The sequence below is a fragment of the Thunnus maccoyii genome, chromosome 1 (assembly GCF_910596095.1).
Source record: "Thunnus maccoyii chromosome 1, fThuMac1.1, whole genome shotgun sequence".
Lineage (NCBI taxonomy): Eukaryota > Metazoa > Chordata > Actinopteri > Scombriformes > Scombridae > Thunnus > Thunnus maccoyii.
Genome location: NC_056533.1, coordinates 35,111,692 through 35,131,655, shown reverse-complemented (window position 1 = coordinate 35,131,655; position 19,964 = coordinate 35,111,692). Strand labels below are relative to the sequence as shown.

At 38.3% G+C, this 19,964-nt stretch overlaps 1 protein-coding gene across 3 annotated transcripts in view; it reads right to left on the bottom strand.

Moving 5' to 3' along the window:
• Positions 1–2,471: 2,471 nt before the first annotated feature.
• Positions 2,472–19,964, bottom strand: part of pacsin3 (protein kinase C and casein kinase substrate in neurons 3) — a 47,053-nt gene continuing 29,560 nt past the window's right edge. For all 3 annotated transcript variants that reach the window (XM_042415578.1, XM_042415594.1, XM_042415584.1), the window contains 4 exons: positions 17,106–17,226; positions 11,347–11,486; positions 10,222–10,391; positions 2,472–4,602 (listed from right to left, as the gene is read on the bottom strand). In XM_042415578.1, coding sequence (XP_042271512.1) covers positions 4,487–4,602; positions 10,222–10,391; positions 11,347–11,486; positions 17,106–17,226 — 547 coding nt within the window. In that variant the 3' untranslated portion in view covers positions 2,472–4,486. The remainder of the gene's footprint in view (positions 4,603–10,221; positions 10,392–11,346; positions 11,487–17,105; positions 17,227–19,964) is intronic.

The window sequence follows — 19,964 nt, the reverse complement described above, 5'->3', positions numbered from 1 at the left end:
TGTTTTCTTTTTAGATTATGCTATGTAATATGAAGATGTAACAGATTTATCATTGTGAGATTTGATTTTGCTGTACAGATAAAAATTTGTCAATTTAATAAAACTGTCTGCAGATTTTCATATCTTCGCTTCGACCAGAGTGTTTTTAAATACTGAGCATCATGACCTTGGCCTATACTGGGTTTTTTAAAATAAAGCAGCGTGTATGTTATCTGTGTGAATGCAGGCTGGAAAAAGGCAACGAAGTTACTGTATGTAAGTGGAAAAACCACAGACAAACATTCACTATGAGATAACTGACCAGTTTATCACCTGCTGTACATACAGTTTAGTAAGTAAACCTGTGCAGCTTAAAGGAAGGGTTCACAATTTTATAAGTGTGTCTTAAAACAATATTCAAGTGCCCAAATGAGCAGTGAATCATGTTTTTCTTGCTGTAATCATTCCTCCTGTTCATACTCACCATTAGAAGATCCCTTCATAATGCACTTACCATGTAAGTGATGAGGGACAAAATCCACAGTCCCTCTGTGCACAAATGTATTTAAAAGTTTATCTGAAGCTAATATGAAGCTTCATTGTCCAAATGAGTCAAATCAAGTAGATATCTTTCAACGTCTTTAGTGCCAAAGTTCCTCTTTTTGTTACTATTCTTCCACCGCAGCTCAACAGGGAAACAGTGTCCGAGGAAACACAAAGAGGGAATTTGATGCTAAAAAGACTGTAAATGTGTCAGATATCTACTTGATATGACTAACTCAGACTGCTGAAGCCTCATATAAGCTTCACATCAACTTTTAAATGCATTTTTGTACAAAATGTGGATTTTGGCCCCCATCATTTACACTGAAAGCACATTTGAAGGGGATCTTTTAACAGCCAGTATGAACAGGAGGAATGATTACAGCGAGGAAAACCTCTTTCACTGTTCATATGGACACCTGACTGAAAAAGTGTGAGTCTTTCCTTTAACTGCAAAGAGACAGGATTTAATGCAGAACTATAAACCTTTTCTCACTGCAGTGGTTTTGACTTGTCAGGCACAAATCTAACTAATAATAATAATAACAGCTGTATTTCATGCACTGGCACAGCTTATACACCTGAAACTTATTAAACAAGTCAAAATGTTTCATGTGAAACTGCAGTTGCACTGAATTGTTCAGGTGTAACAGATAAACTTGTGTATTTCTCTAACAGTCGGGAAGAGTTCAGCTCCTGACTAGAAGCCATTTTCCACAGCAGAGGGCACTGTGATCGCATTAAATACTGTAGGTTGTTCTCAGTTTTTAAACCAAACTAAGCGCAACAGGTTACTCTTCGTTTTACTGACAGAGGTCACAGGAGACAATATTGATTTCTTTGTGTGTTTAGTCATAATTACATTTATTTTAAGTCCCCCTCCTACTCAAAAATGTGTTTTTCACTGTGCAGAGTTTGTTTTCACAATCATCTGAGGAAGGAGGAATGTTTCTCTATTGTGACATCACAACTAGTTTGGAGCCAATTGTGGTCCAGAGGGCAACTTACACAAGTGTGATGTGGAAACTTGAACAACAACTACATCTTGAATCCAGCAGTTAGACTTTTGAAATGAACAATATTTGCATTTTCATAGATTCTGGTTAGTTTTCAATGAGACAGAAGGAGACGTCATTTTAAGAGCTTTTAATAAGGTAAAATCGAACTTTTATATGGAAAAAAACAATTTATTAATCAAATTGGATGATTTTTTTATACGTATTAATGTCTGAAGTCTGGAGTGAATCTTTCAATATTAAACAAGTTTTCAATTAGTAGTAATACATAAAAATAACTGTTGGCATTTTGGCCAATCGCAGGGCTCCATAGGTTTTTCCAGAGCTTTTGACCATATCCTACAGCCTTCTTCAGCAAGTAGAAGATACTCAGGAATCATCACGAAAGCCTTCAAACTTCAGTAGTCTGAGTTAATCATATCAAGTGGATATCTGACACATTTACAGTCTTTTTAGCATCAAATTCCATCTTTGTGTTTCCTCAGACAGTTTTTCCCTGTTGAGCTGCGGTGGAAGTATAGTAACAAAAAGAGGGACTTTGACACTAAAAAGAAGTGTCATATTAGCTTCAGATAAACTTTTAATACATTTTTGCACAGGAGAAGGACTGTGGATTTTGTCCTCCATCACTTAAGGGATCTTCTAATGGTCAGTATGAACAGGAGGAATGATTGCAGCAAGAAAAACATGTTTCACTGTTCATTTAGGCACTTAAATATTGTTTTAAGACGGACTTGAACAGTTGTGAACCCGTCCTTTAAATATGGGAGGCTCCAGGTTAAAGGTCGTTAAGTTCCAGTATTAGAAAAGCAGCTTTATTTCCAATCAACACCTGATGTGTGTTTGCTGCAGGCTTTTCAAAGGCACACTGTAATTATTTAGTATGTATGTTTGCATGCAGGTTATTAAAAGACAAAAGAAAGTCTGTAAAACTTCCAACGGTAGAAAGCTCTTTATTGTTGCTCCCCACAACTTTAATGTACTGTACAGGTTACAATTTTTGGGAAGAAAAGAAAAAAAAAAGAATCAAAGGAGCAGCGTAGTAGCTATAATTTCTCTAACATTATTATTTGGACATCTATGTGGGTTAGCCGTAGCGATGCTCGGATCAGCAGGGAAAAAGGAGGCTTCCTTACAAAACAAACCACAAACTTAAAACATTGAAAACCCCACAACCTGATGAAAAATAAACACTTGATTTAGATTACTTGAGGTGCACATGCTTCGTGATCTCTGCACAGCAAAACAAACTAGCAACAAGCCACCTTCCACAGATTAAATGATCCAAATCAAACCCCCACTTTAGTCAGAAGTCTAGTTCAAATAAAGAACGAGCGCTAAATTAAAAAGAGGAGAAAAAAAAGAAATTAGAAAGTAAATGTTGACTGTAAAAATGCTATTCTTAAAAAAAATTCAAAAAGGAACAGGTAGCAACAGTTTACACCGTCCATATTCAAAATCAGCTGACTTGATATAAACATACAGCTATCACTTTAAAAAAAAAAAAAGGAAAAAGTGAATTCAGTGTCACACCTACAACATCTATAAAATAACTGAAGCATTTTGTTGTAAAGCTAAATAACTGGGAGGGGAAATGAAAGGTTTACAGCCAATCAAGAGCTGCGTGAACAAAAGAAAAACATTTTAAAGTCCAGGTGACTGTCAGGAGGTTTACTGGGATCAGACTGGAGGTCGTCAGTGGACGTCTGTAATTCCTCGGTCAGACAGCAGGGCGGCGCTACACATTTCTGGCCTCATTCTCTAAAAGGCACTGACAGTCTTTCAATGGGTTCGTTCATGTCACGTGACCTCGTTTGACCACTGAGAAATGGTGAAGAGTGTGATGAAGTGCCTCCGGTTGCAGTTCCTCTCACGGCCACTACATGCTGGCTCCCAAAAAAACTCGAGAATGTGATGAAATCTACTGAAAACGTCTTCATTAAAATGCTAAATTAATATTGTTTTTTCCCATGAGATGTTTATTTCACTTATTTGTAATAATGAGAATACTAAGGCTTAAAGGAAAATTTCAACATTTTAGGAAATAGGCTTATTCGCTTTCCACTCTCAAATTTGTCCGTTTAATACGAAGCTGGAGCAGCTAGCTAGCTAAGTTAGCTTAGCTTAGCATCTGTAAAACCACTTTACACTTTGTTTTTTGTATGGATTAAACCATCAGGATATAACATGTGAATCAATGAGCTTTAGCCTCTTTTGTTAGCTTCAAACAGAGCCATGCTAGCTGTTTCCCCTTGTTTTCAGCCTTTATGCTAAGCTAAGCTAACCAGTTATTAGATGTATTGAATGCACAGACATGAAAGTGAAATCAATCTTCTTGTTTAGCTCTCAGCAAGAAAACGAATAAGCGTATGTTCCCAAAATGTGACACTATGTTTTGGGGGTGCATTTGATTGACTGACAGGTGTTTCAGCCAATCACAGTCATCCGTGGTGGTCGTCCACCTCAGCTCCCTCCAGGCTCTTCCTCCTTTGATGAAAAGTGGATTTTCTGACTTGTAACCAAAAATTGACGGCAGCCGGTGGAAAACCCAACATCCAGAGTTCGATATCGCGTCCCCTCAGAAATCGATGGGTGACATCACAGAAGATATTTCCATGTTTTTTTCTACAGTCTGCTTTCTGTTAATGTTTGCAGGCCTCCAGAGATTTATCTCTGCCTGTAAAGCCTTTTTCAAACCACAATGTCTTTGACCTCAGGCTGAGTAAACAGCTTTTCACAACAAGTGAACTCTCCACTGGATGATTTTCAAAATGGGAGCTCAAACAGAAAAAAAAAAAAAAATCAAAAAACAAACTCAGTGACGAGTTTTACAGTCAGTAACCCAAAACAGAGAGCGTGTCTACATGTCAGCGCTAATAGCTTCTGATTGGTCCTGGCATCTTGAGTGTAGTTGTACCGTTGGCTGGGTGACCAGAGAGGGCGGGCCATCAGGAAGCAACGAGCTGGACGTAGTTGGCGGGGTAGAGGCCGACCTTGCCGTTGCTCAGCTGACCTTTACACCAGCCCTGCTCGTCCTCCTCTCCCAGCTTCAACAGCTCTTCTCCTGCAGGGAAAGAGGACAGAAAGTCAGTTCACTGTTAAAACTGTTAAATTACAAACACAAACATTTACGTACTGGACCTCGCAAGCGGAGAAGAAAACCTGCATTCGTGATAAAAGACGAAAACTGGAGAAGAAGAGGTGACCTGTCCCGGTTCATCAGGGATCTGGTCCTGGTTTAGGCTAAGCAGAGCTGAGCTGGGTTAAGCTTTTCCAAACTAAGGTCTCTCCCTCTGTGGTTCCATCAGGTCCCATTAACTTGGTGTCCCTCCTGGCATCCTTCCAGTTCCCCGTGAATGTCTAATGCCCTCTTTTACTGCTTTGCATTAGTTGTGTTCTCCCTGATCTGTGTGATGTCTCCAAGATGAGATCTCTGTATAATGTTTACATGCAAGGCTATTTCTTTTTCTTTTGTTTGTTTGTTTTTTTTCCACCTCTTAGTGTCTGTGATCTGCTCGTATCAGTCTTTGCTGTCGTGTGTTTTGTATTATATGTTCTCTAAAATTCAATAAAACATTGTGTTAAAACTCTGTGTCCCTCCAACCACCATAAAGCACGACTGCCAACAGAGGATGGACTAAATCTCAATGTGACAATGTGAACCAGGTCAGGGATTTACCACAAACACTGAGCAGCCTGGTAAACCTCAGCAGAACCCAGGACGACGTGACTACCTGATGAAACCAAACAGAATACACGGACCTGAGAGAAACAACACCAACTCTGCAGCTCTACGGAGCTTTTTAGTCTCTTTCAGCTCATTGTTTTGGTTTTACAGCACATTTACTGTGATGTTCAGTCTCTGCTCTCATCAGGAAGCTGTTTTCAGCAAACAAGCTCTGATAAACTCAATATACACAACCTGCTCAGCATCAAACCACAGACTGACAAAGTTAGAGGCTAGCTGGAGGAGAAAGTGAAACATTTAGCAACTAAAGAGGCAGAAATATTACTCTGGTGAAAGGAGGGTGAATATATTCATTAGATTCATTAAACTGTTTTCTTGTATGTCGTTTGAAACACTGTATTCCTGCTATCTTGGCCAGGCCGTCATTGAAAAAGAGATCTTATAATCTCAATGGGGCTTACCTAGTTAAATAAAGGTTTAATAATAATAAGAATAAGAAGAAGAGGAAGGGGAAGGTTCTGTGTCTGCTGGATGTTGACTAATTGTATGCTCATCTGTAGAAAGATTTCACATTTTCCATATTCAGCCGACCTGCTGTGCACTGACTCTAGATTACACTAAAATTAATGGCAAAACACTAATTGGAAGTGAACCAATTAAACACCGTCTACTTTCCCTTTAATCAGCACCAAGTTACATCATTCTTTCCAGGAAACTTCCTAGAAATGATTAGAAAATTACAGACCTGTGAAATAAAGCGTCACCAGTATGAACATAGTAAGTTAACTTCTTCAGTTAAAAGCACATTATGATCCACAGAATTAAACACTATTTAATTAATAGATTTATTTTAGTCCTCTCTACTCTTTTCCCCTCACTTTAGTTGTGGCTAATTCCCATAATGCACCACAGTCCCAGACGTAGCTACAGCTTCAGGAGGGTGTAGACGGATTACGTAACACACAGACGCTTCATTTCATCTGACAGCGAGTAGAAACATAACAGATACGACTGTTCACACTGAGCCTGGTGTCCACTGGGTGGTGCTGAGACGACCAATTCATCCGTATCTTCATCTAAAGTTTTAAAGATCTTCACAACACCAGAGTCAATACGCTTTTCTTTAGTGGGGATTATTTTTGAGTCTCCCAAGCTTAAAAATCCACTGTACACACACAAAAAAGTCAACAATATTCTCGTCACAAAGATCAGTTCATCAAAGAGCCAATTTGCTCTGAATAGAAAAACAAATCTGTGTATCAGACTGTAAATACTTTATGTCTATACAGTCGATACAGTCGTATCTCTCTCTTCTCCATGTCTCTCCCTGTTTTTCTCCTCTCATCTTTTCTTTTCAGTACTGGATCATCCCTCTCTCCCTTTGCATCATTTCCAGAAGTTTTGCATCTGGATTTTCATCCTCCGAGAGATGCACCCTCATCTCTCGTCTCTCCCTCCCCTTGTGTGAATAACTTGCTTCAGTCTGTCCTCTTTCCAGATCTTCATGGTGAGAAGACGTTGTGTGTCTCAGTTCGTATCTGTTAAGCAACAGATACGACCTGAAAAAGTTGCTTGACGTCCTCCTGGATCCATATTCTTCATACATGTTTACAATCCATCTAGACTACTGCCATCATAAATTTTCTATACTGCACATAAATATGAATATTCCACATATACAGTAGGGTCCAAAAATCTGAGACCACTTGAATGGGAAACTGGTCTCAGACTTTTGGACCCTACTGTAGATGTTACTCTTTCTGAGGTCCATTTTTTTGCGTCTAAAACCGCGATCACAGAAGGATCAGAAAGGTTACCACGTTAAAGGTGTACTATGCAGGAGACGAGAGAGAGACAGAGAGAGAACAGCGATGGTTGAGCGAGCTAGAGAGTGAATGGAGAGAGCGAGCAGCGGTAGCGAGAACAAAGCCGTGATTGTTTCATGGCGGTTACGTTCTAAAGCACAAATAAACACGCCCACGCCTCCGTATCACCCTGCGGGAAGGTGCCACATTTCCGGATTTTGTGTGAAAGCAGCAGAAGCTTATCCTGTCTGCTCCGCTCTGCTCTGTGTGTGTGTGTGTGTGTGTGTGTGTGCGTGTGTGCGTGTGTGTGTCTCAGCCCCGCCCTCAGTCAAACAGACACAGAGAGCAGAGGAGCAGCACTCTGTACACAGCAGAGGAGAGAGGGGCAGAAAAATAGTGAAGCACATAAAAAAAAAAAACAGCGATGTAATCTGGTTGCTATGCTACCAGTCTCAACGTCAGCTGTTACTGGCCGGGAGCTACACACCCATTGTCTAAAGGTTGACGCCCAGAAATGCCCTGAACACCTCCACACACTTCTGTTTTTTGGGGGTTTTTTTTTAGGAAAATCATGCATTGTATGCCTTTAAGGACTTGCAAGCATTCGTGTCATCTGACAACTGTAATAATTGTAAACAGAGTTAGTAAATGAGGGTTTAAAATACTGAGCACTGACAAAATTTTATCATATCCATTAAATTTGGACTTAATTACACTGAATGACGGATTTGGCTCACGAGATGTCCAAGTTTTTTTGGTTTCAAGCATTTCTGTATTAATTATTAAGTGCCAAGTTAAGTCTATCAGAGCTTATTAATTATAAATACATTAAATACATTATCTATGTGCGTAGTGTGGAGGGGGCTACAACTGAATTTCACTGGGCAATCCTGCAGTGTATAATGACGACTAAAATGAACGTCGAAACTTTCACAAAAATCCCAGTCGTTATTACAACTCAGATGTTGGCGTGAACCTATTTCGAAAACTCATAATTACAGTAACTCTGATATGACATGAACGCAGTGTAACAACACAGGGTGTCGTAACGCTGGACAGATTTTAAAACCCTGAGGCAAAGTTGTGATTTTGGACCACATAAATAAAATTTATTCATAACAATTCATCTTATAATGTGTTTTTAAATAGAGTTGGGTTTATTTGACTTACCTGACAAACCAGCAAGTGTGAGAGTGAATCAGATTATTCTACGATAATCCCTCAAGTTACAACAACACAACCACACAGCAGCATTCTTGATATTCAGACAGATGTCAAAAACATCCTGAAGATCAAGAAGATAAAACCTCAGAATGGGTTTTATTTCCTACTTGAGTCCCGCGTGATGGATTGGTTAAGTATTTAATAGTTTAATAGAATTTTTCACTTTAAACTGCAGGAGAAAACTGGAATAGCAAATTATTCCATCAAAATTAAAGCATCAATCCTTCGTCTATCTGTTCTGAGCTGGACTCCAAAATGTTTTTACTTCCAAACAGAACTGATAAGCTGTTCGCATCATTAATTGAGGAATAAAAACACACATGTTTCATGTTGTCAGTGATTTTAAATATTAAACTTTTGCAAAGATGATCCAATTAAAGTCACAGAAATAAGCCAGTTTTATCCTTCACAATAACATAGAATCAAACCTTTAAGCAACACAGTGAAATCTGTTGTTTTTAAGACATGCTAATAATTCTCAAACATTAATTTATGCTGCAAGTAGAGAAAAATATTCCCTCTGGTGCTCAGAGAAGTAAAATTTGCTCTAGTTTTGCATGTTACTTTATCTAACCACAGATGGCGACTAAATGAGGAAGCAGCTGCTATTCGGACATGTCTTTAAAAACATAATACATTTTATTCACCTACTGAAGCTGCAGGGTTTCTGTAAGATTAACTCCTATTTAAATATTCATTTTTTTAAAAAGCAGAGTTATTTCTGTGACTCAGTTTGAATCATTTATACCGGCTGAACTGGTCACAGCAGTGACTGACATGCAGACTGAGGTGAGATGTGATGTTTGTGTTATGGTTTTGTTCCCATAGCAACAATCTCACTGCATCTGATCATCAGTACACATGTCTGAGAGAGTGTGTGTGTGTGTGACATGAGTGTGTGTGTGTAAATGTGTTAAGACGAGGCATCACAGGTGAACAGTCCCAACAGGGTTTAATGTTTTAAGCTTTGATTTCATAACAATGTGCAAATCTGTTGTAAATGTTTCATTTTTCCCATATTTATTAAGGCTGTTTGTGCTTTTTGGGGGTTTTACATGATCAATAAAATATTGTGTCACTCTGGAAAAGATTTCATAACATTTAGTTTTTCCCGGTGAAACTACACAGGAACACGATCCAATACAACATCTATAGAAGCTGAGAGCTGATGTTGATATTTATGTTTTTCACACAATCATGACTAGAGCTGAAACTATTAGTCAATTAATTGATTAGATGATGGACAGGAACTCAATCTGAAGCTATTTTAACTGATACTTGATTAACAATCAATCCAAACATTCACTGGTTTCAGATTCTCAAATGTGAATAATCGCTGAATCTTTTTCTTTGTCTTATAACATTACACCAAATAAACAATTCATCAATTAAGCAAAACACAATTGTCAAATTAACTGATAATAACCTTTAACCACAACTTCTTCCATTTTCTGTATAAAACAAAATAGTTTTTTGTGCTACTTGCCTTGTTATTTAAAACTGTTACCGAGTGATTTTTACTTAATCTTCTTGAGATAAACATGCTTTTAACTGTAATATTATGTGCATTTATTCTTTCTGTTAAGTCCAATGATGAGACTAACTTGTACAGACGTCCATTAAAATTAAATAGTTCGGTCGTGATTTGGAGAAAAATGTTTTATATGTTGATATAATAAGATCATTACGGTATAATCTTGAGATAATCTGATAATGATCTGTACAACCTCAAATACTATCTATTAAAAATCAGCATCTCTCTGACTCAGTGCACATTAAAACTTTCACAAAGACAGGATGTGCTGCAGGGTTTATTGATCGTATTTGATTACAAAATGTCTGTTTTGCACATTTTATGAAACAACAACAGTCATAAAAGTGACTTTTTTTTTTAAGACAAATCAAAAATCACCAAACTCCCCCCCCGTGATGCCTCTCCTCTATAAGCATTAGTAAGGGTTAATACCTGCTTTAAAGCTGAGCTCATCGGCCTCCTGGCCCGAGTAATCATAGAGCGCTCGAACCGGCACCCCCTCTACCTGCTCCTCCTCATCCTCCAGCTCCCCGACGCCGTTCACGGCCGGCACCTTCTTAGGACTTTCCTCGTCGGACCAGTCTGATGAATAGCTCTTCACCCTGAGAGAGGAGAGAGAGAACGAAGGTGACGGAGAGTCCAAAATCTCCAGCTGCCAACCACCAGATGCTGATGCTGTGTTGTCGCACTGTTTCACCAGCACCTGAATGCAGCATCATGAGTTAAAGAAAACCCCCCATCATTGCCCAATAATAGAAAATCTCATTGACATCCTCATCAATAAAGGTATTTCTACTTTGTAACCTTTGGTATTTACAGTCTTTAAATTTGCTTCAGTGACTGTTTCTAGCTGACGGAGGGATGTTGGTGTGTTCATGTCTTCAGAAGCAGATATGATGGGATTAGATGAAGAAGTAGAGCAGCTGATTTGAAGCCAAATGTGCGTCGCTCTTGAGGAACAAACTGCTGGGAGATTAAACAGCAGCTAAATCTGGAAACAGAGTCTCCAACTCGCACACAGAATGAGTCAGCTGTCTAGTTACTAATTAGGGTGTGTGTGTGTTATGTGCAGGATGTTAACTCCTCAGGGTGACTACAAGGTAACTATATAAACTAAACTGCACGCTGTTTCTGTTCACACACACACACACACGCACACAGGTGGCTCAAACAGAGATAATTGTAGTCGTGTGTTCAGTCTGGGCTAAACAGACAACAGGTACGTGCTGTTTTAAAACTTTACAAAAACAAGTGGACGTGTGTGTGTAATGGCCTGCACACACACACACACACACAGTCTGCTCTTTTTAATTAAGCGGTGCATGTGTTTGAGGACATATTGTGCACCTGTGTGAGTTAATGCACAAGAAAGACGAGCTCTTTATCCAGAACTGAGAAACCTTCTAGTCTCACTTTGTGATTCAGCAACTTCACGCTTCAAGACAACGGAGCGTCCTTTTCTAGATACAGATTAAACATCTTGTCCTGTGAGATCAACATGATAACGGTTGTTGTAACTTGTGCGCAGCAGTCGGGGAGTCGGTGTCGTCTACCTACCTGGTGTCCTGGGTGATGGGGCTGGGCGGGACGTCATCTCCCCCCGACGGTACGATGTTGGTGAGGGTGACCACGTTCTCCTGGGAGTGTCCGATTCGCTCCTTCCTGCTGATGGTGCGACTCGCCTCCGGAGTCCACTCCTGCACACACACAAACACGCACACGCACTGTTTATACTGAACACATTTGATCCACTTACAATTAAATTTCTACAAAATTCAAGTTCAAATTGTGCAGGCATAACATACATTAATTTCATCAAATTATTTAACTGTCAGCTGTTTGAGAGACCACTTTAAGGAGCCTTAAGACTGTGCAACAATAACAATAGTGTAAGTTTTTTTGCATGTTACATCGTGCAAGATGCCTGCAATCAAATCTTTGTGACAATCTGCGTCAGACTGGATTATATCAGATTGTGAGATGAATGTGTGCTGAATCGTAGCGCTACGATGTAAATAGAAAAGAAGTAAATGAAAGCAGAGACGCGTCATCAGCTCGTCATCCATCTGCAGCTCTGATGTTTAGAAAATGCAGCAGAGTCACAAAACTTTCTTTTTCCTTTCACTTCCATTGTTTTGGGTTTTGTGTGCTGCAGATGTACGATTGTTAACTTTTGTCACAGGAAAGCCCAGAATCACACAGTGTAAAGAGGCTTTAATAAATCCTGGTATTTATATTAGATTCAAAGGATTTATCACCCAACTGTGAAGTGCTGAGTTTATTATTTAAAATACGTCCAAGCACTGTTGTTCTGTCCTACTCAATCATTGGCAACAGATGCAGAGTCTCTGTGAGTCTCTGCATGGTAGCAATTGAGATCCGCACACTGTTTAAAAAACATTTATTTTTAAACATCTTCATTATTTATTTCGATATAACATTTTCATCAGTGTCTCCGGGATTCAGATGAAGATGTTATATCGAAACGTATGTCCTCTGCTGCCATATTATTTAAAATAAAATGCAAATAAAATATATAAGGTTGATATTGTATATAAAATAATCCTCAAATAAGAATATCTAGTTTGTTAAATACAATAAAAACAAAACAAAAACACCTTCTTTAACAAATATCCCCCATAAAACCCTTGAGACTTAAACAATGTTTGTGTCAAATTTAGGGGATTAAATGTGACATTTGACTGACGAGTCTTATTTTTATATATGAATTCATAAAGGAATCCAAGTTTTGATGGATTCCTATCAAAACATGTTGCTGAAACTTTTCTGAGTTATGAGATGTATTTGTTTCATATGTATTGTGGTTATTTACTGCTTGTTTTATTGTTCATGTTTCCAGATGCATCACTCATGTTTGTCCCTTTATTTATTAACTGATTGATTGCATTAAAAACATTATTTTAATACGTTCAGTGGCTCCTGATCTTTACCAATGTCCTCTTGGTGTATGAGTTAGTTTGTGTGTTACTACCGTTGTGGCAGGATGTCTTTCATAAAGTTATGTAATCTAATAAAGCAAATGTACATTTTTATCTTAGTGATCAAATAAAAAGTAAATGAACACTCTCGTCCTGTAGTAGATAATCAATGGAGTCTGTCAGATCACACACCCAGACAAAAAAAACCCCACACACAGACACACGTCGGCCATAATAACAGGGTGCTGACAGAAATAGGTGGCTGAGGATACAGTTACTGTTATTTACAGCCTCAGTGGAGAACAGAACAACCTATCCGACAACCTGTGTGTGTGTGTGTGTGTGTGTGTGTGTGTGTGTGTGTGTGGTGAATCAAATGTCCTCACCACACATGCACAGTCTAATCCTCTCAAAAAGGAGGATTAAAAGGTTTCCTCCAGAACATTTTTACTACTCTTTACATTGTAAAATACTTGAGGGTTCAGTATGAAGCAGAGGGAGTTATGAATGAATATTAGTTGGCAGAAAGTCCTCACAAGTACAGAAATACAAAAATGCGTGTATGTGTGTGTGTGTGTGTTAGGACAATGGCTCTCTGTCTGCATGTCGGCAGCGCTGTGGGAACGCCAAGAGATTCCTCAGAGGACAGAAGATCTACTTCTTTCTGCCAACGTCTCTCTCTCTCTCATTATACACTATAATGTAGTTATAAGCAGATATGAGCAGTTTTTAGTGTTTATTAAGCAGTTATAACACACATTTAATATCACAACTTTATTGTCATTCAGTCTTCCACTTACAGGTTCCCACAGGAGGAGTTATAGTAGTTAACAAATACATTATAAGATAGGTTCTGTCTTAAAACAATCGTCAGGTGCCTGTATGAACGTTGAAACATGTTTTTCTTGCTGTAATCATTCCTCCTGTTCATACTGACCATTCGAAGATCCCTTCATAATGCACTTACAATATAAGTGACAGAGGACAAAATCCACAGTCCTCCTTTTGTGCAAACATGTATTTAAAAGTTTATCTGAAGCTTAACTTAGCCAAGTTTAGTCAATCAAATGGAAAAATCCCTTTGTGTTTCCCTGTTGAGCTGCAGTGAGACGATAGTGACAAAAAGAGGGAAATTTGTACTAAAAACACTGTAACGTTGAAAGATATCTACTTGATATGACTCATTTGGACGCTGAAGTTTCATATCAGCTTCAGATAAACTTTTAAATAAACTTTTTTTTGAGTCTGTAGCTCTTGTGTTGAGTAGCAGGATGCAATCAGGCTCAGTGTGACCATCTGCTTTGCCTGTGATAGAACGGCACGTTATCGCTTTATTAAAGATTTGATTTGCTGGATGGAAATAAGGACTCCAGCTACGTAAGCGGATGACTGAACAGTATTTCATCAAATTAATGCAAAACTAGGGACAAAATCTTGAAATTAAAGACTTTAAAACATAAATTTCTTCCTTTTTGCTTCTGATTTACAGAGAAAATGTGTATTCCGTAGTAGACAAAAAGACAGACTTTAAAGACAGACTCGAAAAATTGTGAATTCTTATATCTGCTAACAACTACATTATAGTGAGTTAGAAACCATTTATTAACTGTTTATATACTGATTGTAAATGCTTTCTAGGGAGACTTACTGCATGTATAATGACACTATTTGTACTTGTGTTGAAATTTTCTTCTAACAGTCTTCCAACACTCTTAACATACCTAAATCCTGATCTCTGCTCTGTACATTAATCTGAGACTAAACGGCCACCTGACTGTCACCTGACCTCATGGCAAAAGCAGCTGAATTATCCTTTAATCTGTTTGTGCTGCGCTGAACTTCTATCATTAAAAACACTCATAATTACAGTCGGTTTACCTTAAATGATCGACACTGGCAGTTCTCCAGACTGAAAAGTGTTTCAGGAGCACGTTACCACTCGAAAATCTTTGTTCAAACACGGTCAAAAGGATCTTTGCTAAAGGAGTGAACGCTCCTCGGTGTGAACTGTGTGACACACCTTCAGTTCAGTCATCTGATGTGTGATTTTTTTGAGGTGGATTTGAGAACATCTGAAACCTTCAAAATATAAGATCTGTGGTCCAGTCGCTGCATTTTTGGAGGATTACGTGTCAACTCCTTTTGTGATGATTTGAAATTTGAGGATCGTGTCAGGAACAGTAACACACACACACACACACACACACACACACACACACACACACACACACACACACACACACACACACACACACACACAGCCAGTGTGTCGCTGCAGAAATAAAGGTGATTGTATCTCCATTATGACCTGACAATCGGTTCTGCGGAGCTTTTCACAGATAGAAAACGGAACAAAGAGTCACAATGATTCCTTCACAGTGACTCAGAGTGAAGGAGGGTGTGGAAAGACCTGAAACTGATCATAATCACTTAAAACATCCTCAGGCTGAATTCACAAAAACTTCGGAAGAAATAAAAGAACTTTCCCAACGTATTAATTAAAGCAGTTTTCTCACCGTTTTTATATTTTTAACTTGTGGATAAGAGGTTTTCTTGAAATCAAAATCAATTTGAAAATGTTTTTCTTGGTCTAAATTGTTTTTTTCCAGCACTGAAATCTCCAAAGTTGATAAAACTTTTACATTCATGGTTAATTTGTCATGTGCTTGTGCCTCAAGAGCTATCTATCTATCTATTTTTTGTTTTTATCAGCACTCAACATCATTCCTGCTTTTTTTTATTAAATACACCTCACCTACGATGATGAGAACTACATTAATCATGCCTCCGCCCAGTTACAGTTCAGTCCAGCACACAGATCAGCCGCCCGGCATTAAACTCCCTATAACAGCCTTCATGAGTCTCATGTTTTACCGAACAGGAACGAGTCACATCGTTCTGCTTCACTCTGTTCTCCGTTCCCATCACAGTTATGTAGCTTGTTTATTTTGAGACAACACTGTTTGCAAGTTTCAAGTCTCTGTGTGCGTCTCTCCACCCGTGTTTCCTGTCTGTCTGCACTCAGCAGCTGTCTAATAAAAATGCCAAAAAAAAGCCATAAATTACAAAAAAACATGTCTGCAGTAAGATAGATGATAAACTAGTACCTTCACTTGTAGTAAATGGGTTAAAACAAGCAAAAAACAACAATTTTCTATTTGTCTTGTGTCAAGAAAACAGCAAATAAAACAGTTGCTTAAGAGAAGAGGAAGATCAGGCTGCGATTTCCTCTGTTTTTCTTATTGTCAACAAATCTCATATGCAAAACAACAATGAGTTTATCTGCTTACAAGTATTGTGCGTGTATCCAAAACCTGATATATCTTATTCCTCTGTGCTGCAGACTTCCGTTGTTGTCCAAAAAACTATTAAAAACACATCAACGAGCCAAAGTGTTGCACTGGGTGACATGTTCCTTCATCCCCTGAGAGATACTGGTTACTTCATTTTGTTTAGAAACGGCTCTAAAGACTAATAACAGCGTCAAGTTTTCACTCTCTGGGGAGTATTTGTGTGTCAGGAAGAGGCCACGAGGATGCAGTTCTGTTTACAGTAAACATTTTTTCACACCCGTCGTATTGATCAGACCCAAACATTGTAAATTTCTCAAACAAGTTTAGTGCAAAGTCAAGACTTTGTGTTACGTAGCACAAGTTAGCAGCACAGTGTCAACAGATCCGTATCCTTCTGCGTGTTTATTTTTAATATAACAGATGATAAACAGACTTGATGTTCCTGAGTAATAAACCAAGAGAAGATCCAAAGAGATTACTGCGGAAGTGCAATTGAGACACTTTTCTAAACTATTTCTCCTGAAAAGTCTAGTAAACATATTTAAACTTCTCTGTGCTTCCGATTCCAAGAATCTGTTTTGTTTTTTCACATTTGTAAATATTTGCGTGTCTTTATTGACTCTGTGGAAATCTACAGATTTCACTCTGGAGCTGTGAGACCGACAACTAAATAGACCTGCATCTGTGTGTGTGTGTGTGTGTGTGTGTGTGTGTGTGTGTGTGTGTGTGTGGATTCCAACATTCCTGACCCCACTCAGGACTCTCAGTCACACAACAAGGCTTTCACTGGAAGCCTGTTTAATATTCAGTTTGTCTCTCTGAAACACACACACACACAACCTGAGGAACTATTATAGTCCTGCAAATTACTCGTTTTCATGAAAATGTCGAGGAAAAAAAAAAAGAATGAATGAAGTTATGTCCAGTAAATGATCCCGTTATTGTCCTCTGACCTTGACAGTGTTTTTGGGAAAGTGAGGATATTTTGGTTCGCACACGTTTCTTCACAGGGCTGTTTGAGGGTTAAGACTGTATGTGAGTGAGTGTGTGTGTGTGTGTGTGTGTGTGTGTGTGTGTGTCACACCTCAAACTGCGGCCAGTTCATGCTCATGCCCGGTCCGTGGGTGTTCCTCCACCATCTGAGATCTTCAGTGTCATTGGCTGCTCGGATGGTCTGACCCAGGTCCCGGTACAAGTCTTTGAACCTATTGGACAAAGTGAGACTCAGTCATCATCACACCTACTGTACTCCTCCTCCTCCTCTTCCTCCTCTTCCTCCTCTTCCTCCTCCTCCTCCTTTTAATTCTGTTATTAGTGATTTTGATTTAGTCTCTGTGTAACAGAGTGTCTTTGATTATTTATATTAATACATTAATGTACATACATACAACATTAATAGTCGTCTGCACTGTGATTTTTTAAAAATTTTTCCTGTTTCCAGAGAAATGTTATGTGCTGTGCTTTGTATTTTGTTGATTTTTTGTTTGTTTTGTTGATGTTAAATTCAATTTTAGGTACCGTAAATTCTCTAAAAGTGGCCACGGCCTTTATTTACCTCAGTAGAGGAGAGAACCAGGCCAAAACTTCCTCCTTGTTAACTTGTTGTCTTTATAAATTCAGTATAATGTTCATTTCCACAACAATAATTCCATCAGTCAAGAGTCATGTCAGCATTTTACCCTCGACAATGTCAACCTGTCATGAATGAAACACTTTCTCCAGAATTTTCCCTTTAAAGGTCTTACAGCTTTCGTTAATAGTTTTGTTTGTAATGTGAACAAACATCATGATGTAGCTGAACATCAGGAGAACAACAAAGAAGAAACGACTGGAATTCATTCATTTTTGCTAAAAAAAGAGAAACTCAGAGCAGCAGAACGGTGATTTTAACATGACTGTTGTTGTACTGATGAAATTAATGCTGTGGAAATTATACATTATATTGTATTATATTATATAAATATACATTAAACTAAATTTATCATATGAGCTGTTGTAGAAGGCTACATTACATTATTAGCGACCAGCCATTACTGGTTCATCCTGGAAACACAGCGGCTATTATTTGAAAACTGGCTTTTATATGAGACTTTACTGTATCTTATAAATTCAAGGTGTCATATTAGCTTTTTGGAACCTACAGATACCCTGTACACAAACATACACAACATAAACTCTTCTGTTATTGAATTAAAGCTGCATTCATTGATTTTTTGGCCACTTGGGGCCAGAAGAACACGACACTGACATATTAACCTGTTGTAAAGTTGAAAAACAGTTACCTATTTACACACTATTTGCATTTAGCTGAAGTCGAGTTTCTCTCTTTAGCTACTAAATGTTCTCTTTTCACCAGCTAGTTCCTAACTTAGTCTGCTGTTTGGTGCAGAGAAGGTAGTGTGCAACGGGTTTTTCTGCGCTTGTTTGCTGAAAACAGCTGCCTGCTACAGCTGGAAACGAGGCTGATGAGAACTTTGAGACTCAACCAAATCGTAAATTTGTTGTAAAACCAAAACTTGGAGCTAAAAGAGACAAAAAAAAAGCTCCGTAAAGCTGAAGGGAACTGCAGAGATCTTTACAAGCCTTTCACATTACACATAATCATTTGATCCAATAGTTAATATAAAAAAAAAGATTAGATTAGATTAGTACAACTGTAAAGACAGTTAAAAAAAAAAACAATTGTGGTTTTCATCACATCTTGCTCTGATCATGGCTGAATTGCGGCTCTCATGTAGCGTTCAGCACATTATTCACAGCAGACAAAGTTCCTGGTTACCCGCTGTGTATTCTGGAGGTTGAGCCTTTAACATCCTGAAGCTTTCTTTAAAAGGTGGAATTCAAGATAACAGTATTGTATGTTTCATATTTTGCTGAGCCAGTTTTATCAGCTCTGTGCTGCTGTGTTTACACTCAGATAATGATATGAAAGAAAAAACTTGCATCCATTCATCTGCTGCCAACCTTCACAGGAGCTGCAGGTAGATGCCTGAGGGCTGCACTTCCTCTCAAACCCTGTCGACTGTATTCAGTAGTAAAAACACCTGCGAGGATTATGAGGACTTAAAATATGTACATTTTTAAAAAGATTTCAAGACAAAACAGTTGGAAGATGTTTTACACGGATATGTGAGGGGGGACGTATCAGATCGATGGATGACAGCTGAAAAAACACCAAAAACCAAAAACTGCTCTTTGATGATAAAAAAATCAGGAGTCAGACGTCCAAGCAGCAAACTGTTCTTTAATGCCGGCAATAAAGGAGAGCAATCAGTGCATACAAGATGTACCAGGTCGTTCTGAAGGTTCTGGCCTTCAGGGTGTAGGTTTTTATATCCTCAGGTCAGCATAGGTCACACCTATTGTCCATCCTCTTTATCTTTGGCCAATTACACCGTTATATTTTATCTTCGTAACTCATTGTTGGTCAAAACTCTTCAAGATAGGTTTTGAGCTGACGTGGATATGTACTGGCATATTCAGTTCTATCTAGTTATGTCCATTTTTTTAATATCATTATTGGGGATCATTTTACACCATTAGTCAAGTTATTCTGGCCACTTTACACCCTTATTTCTTGATCTTCTCCAAAGTGTATTTTTAAAAAAAGGTGAAGACTTTAATGCAAACCCAAGCAAAGTGACATGTAATACAAACACACTCAAATTTATCCAGTGTATGATTATGATTCTTTTACTGTGCTTCTATACTTATATCGTGATTAAATGTGATTTATGAGATTACAGATACATCATCAATAAGATTTTAACACGCTATTACTTATAATGTTTATAAATCACCCTGCATAGCTTAATATTGTCTGTTAGCACAATGAAAATACACCACCGACGCATTATGTCAACAGAAACAATATTCCACCAATGCTTCACAATAATTTAGGGAATTTATAATATACAGATCAACATAGCCGAAATTTTAGATA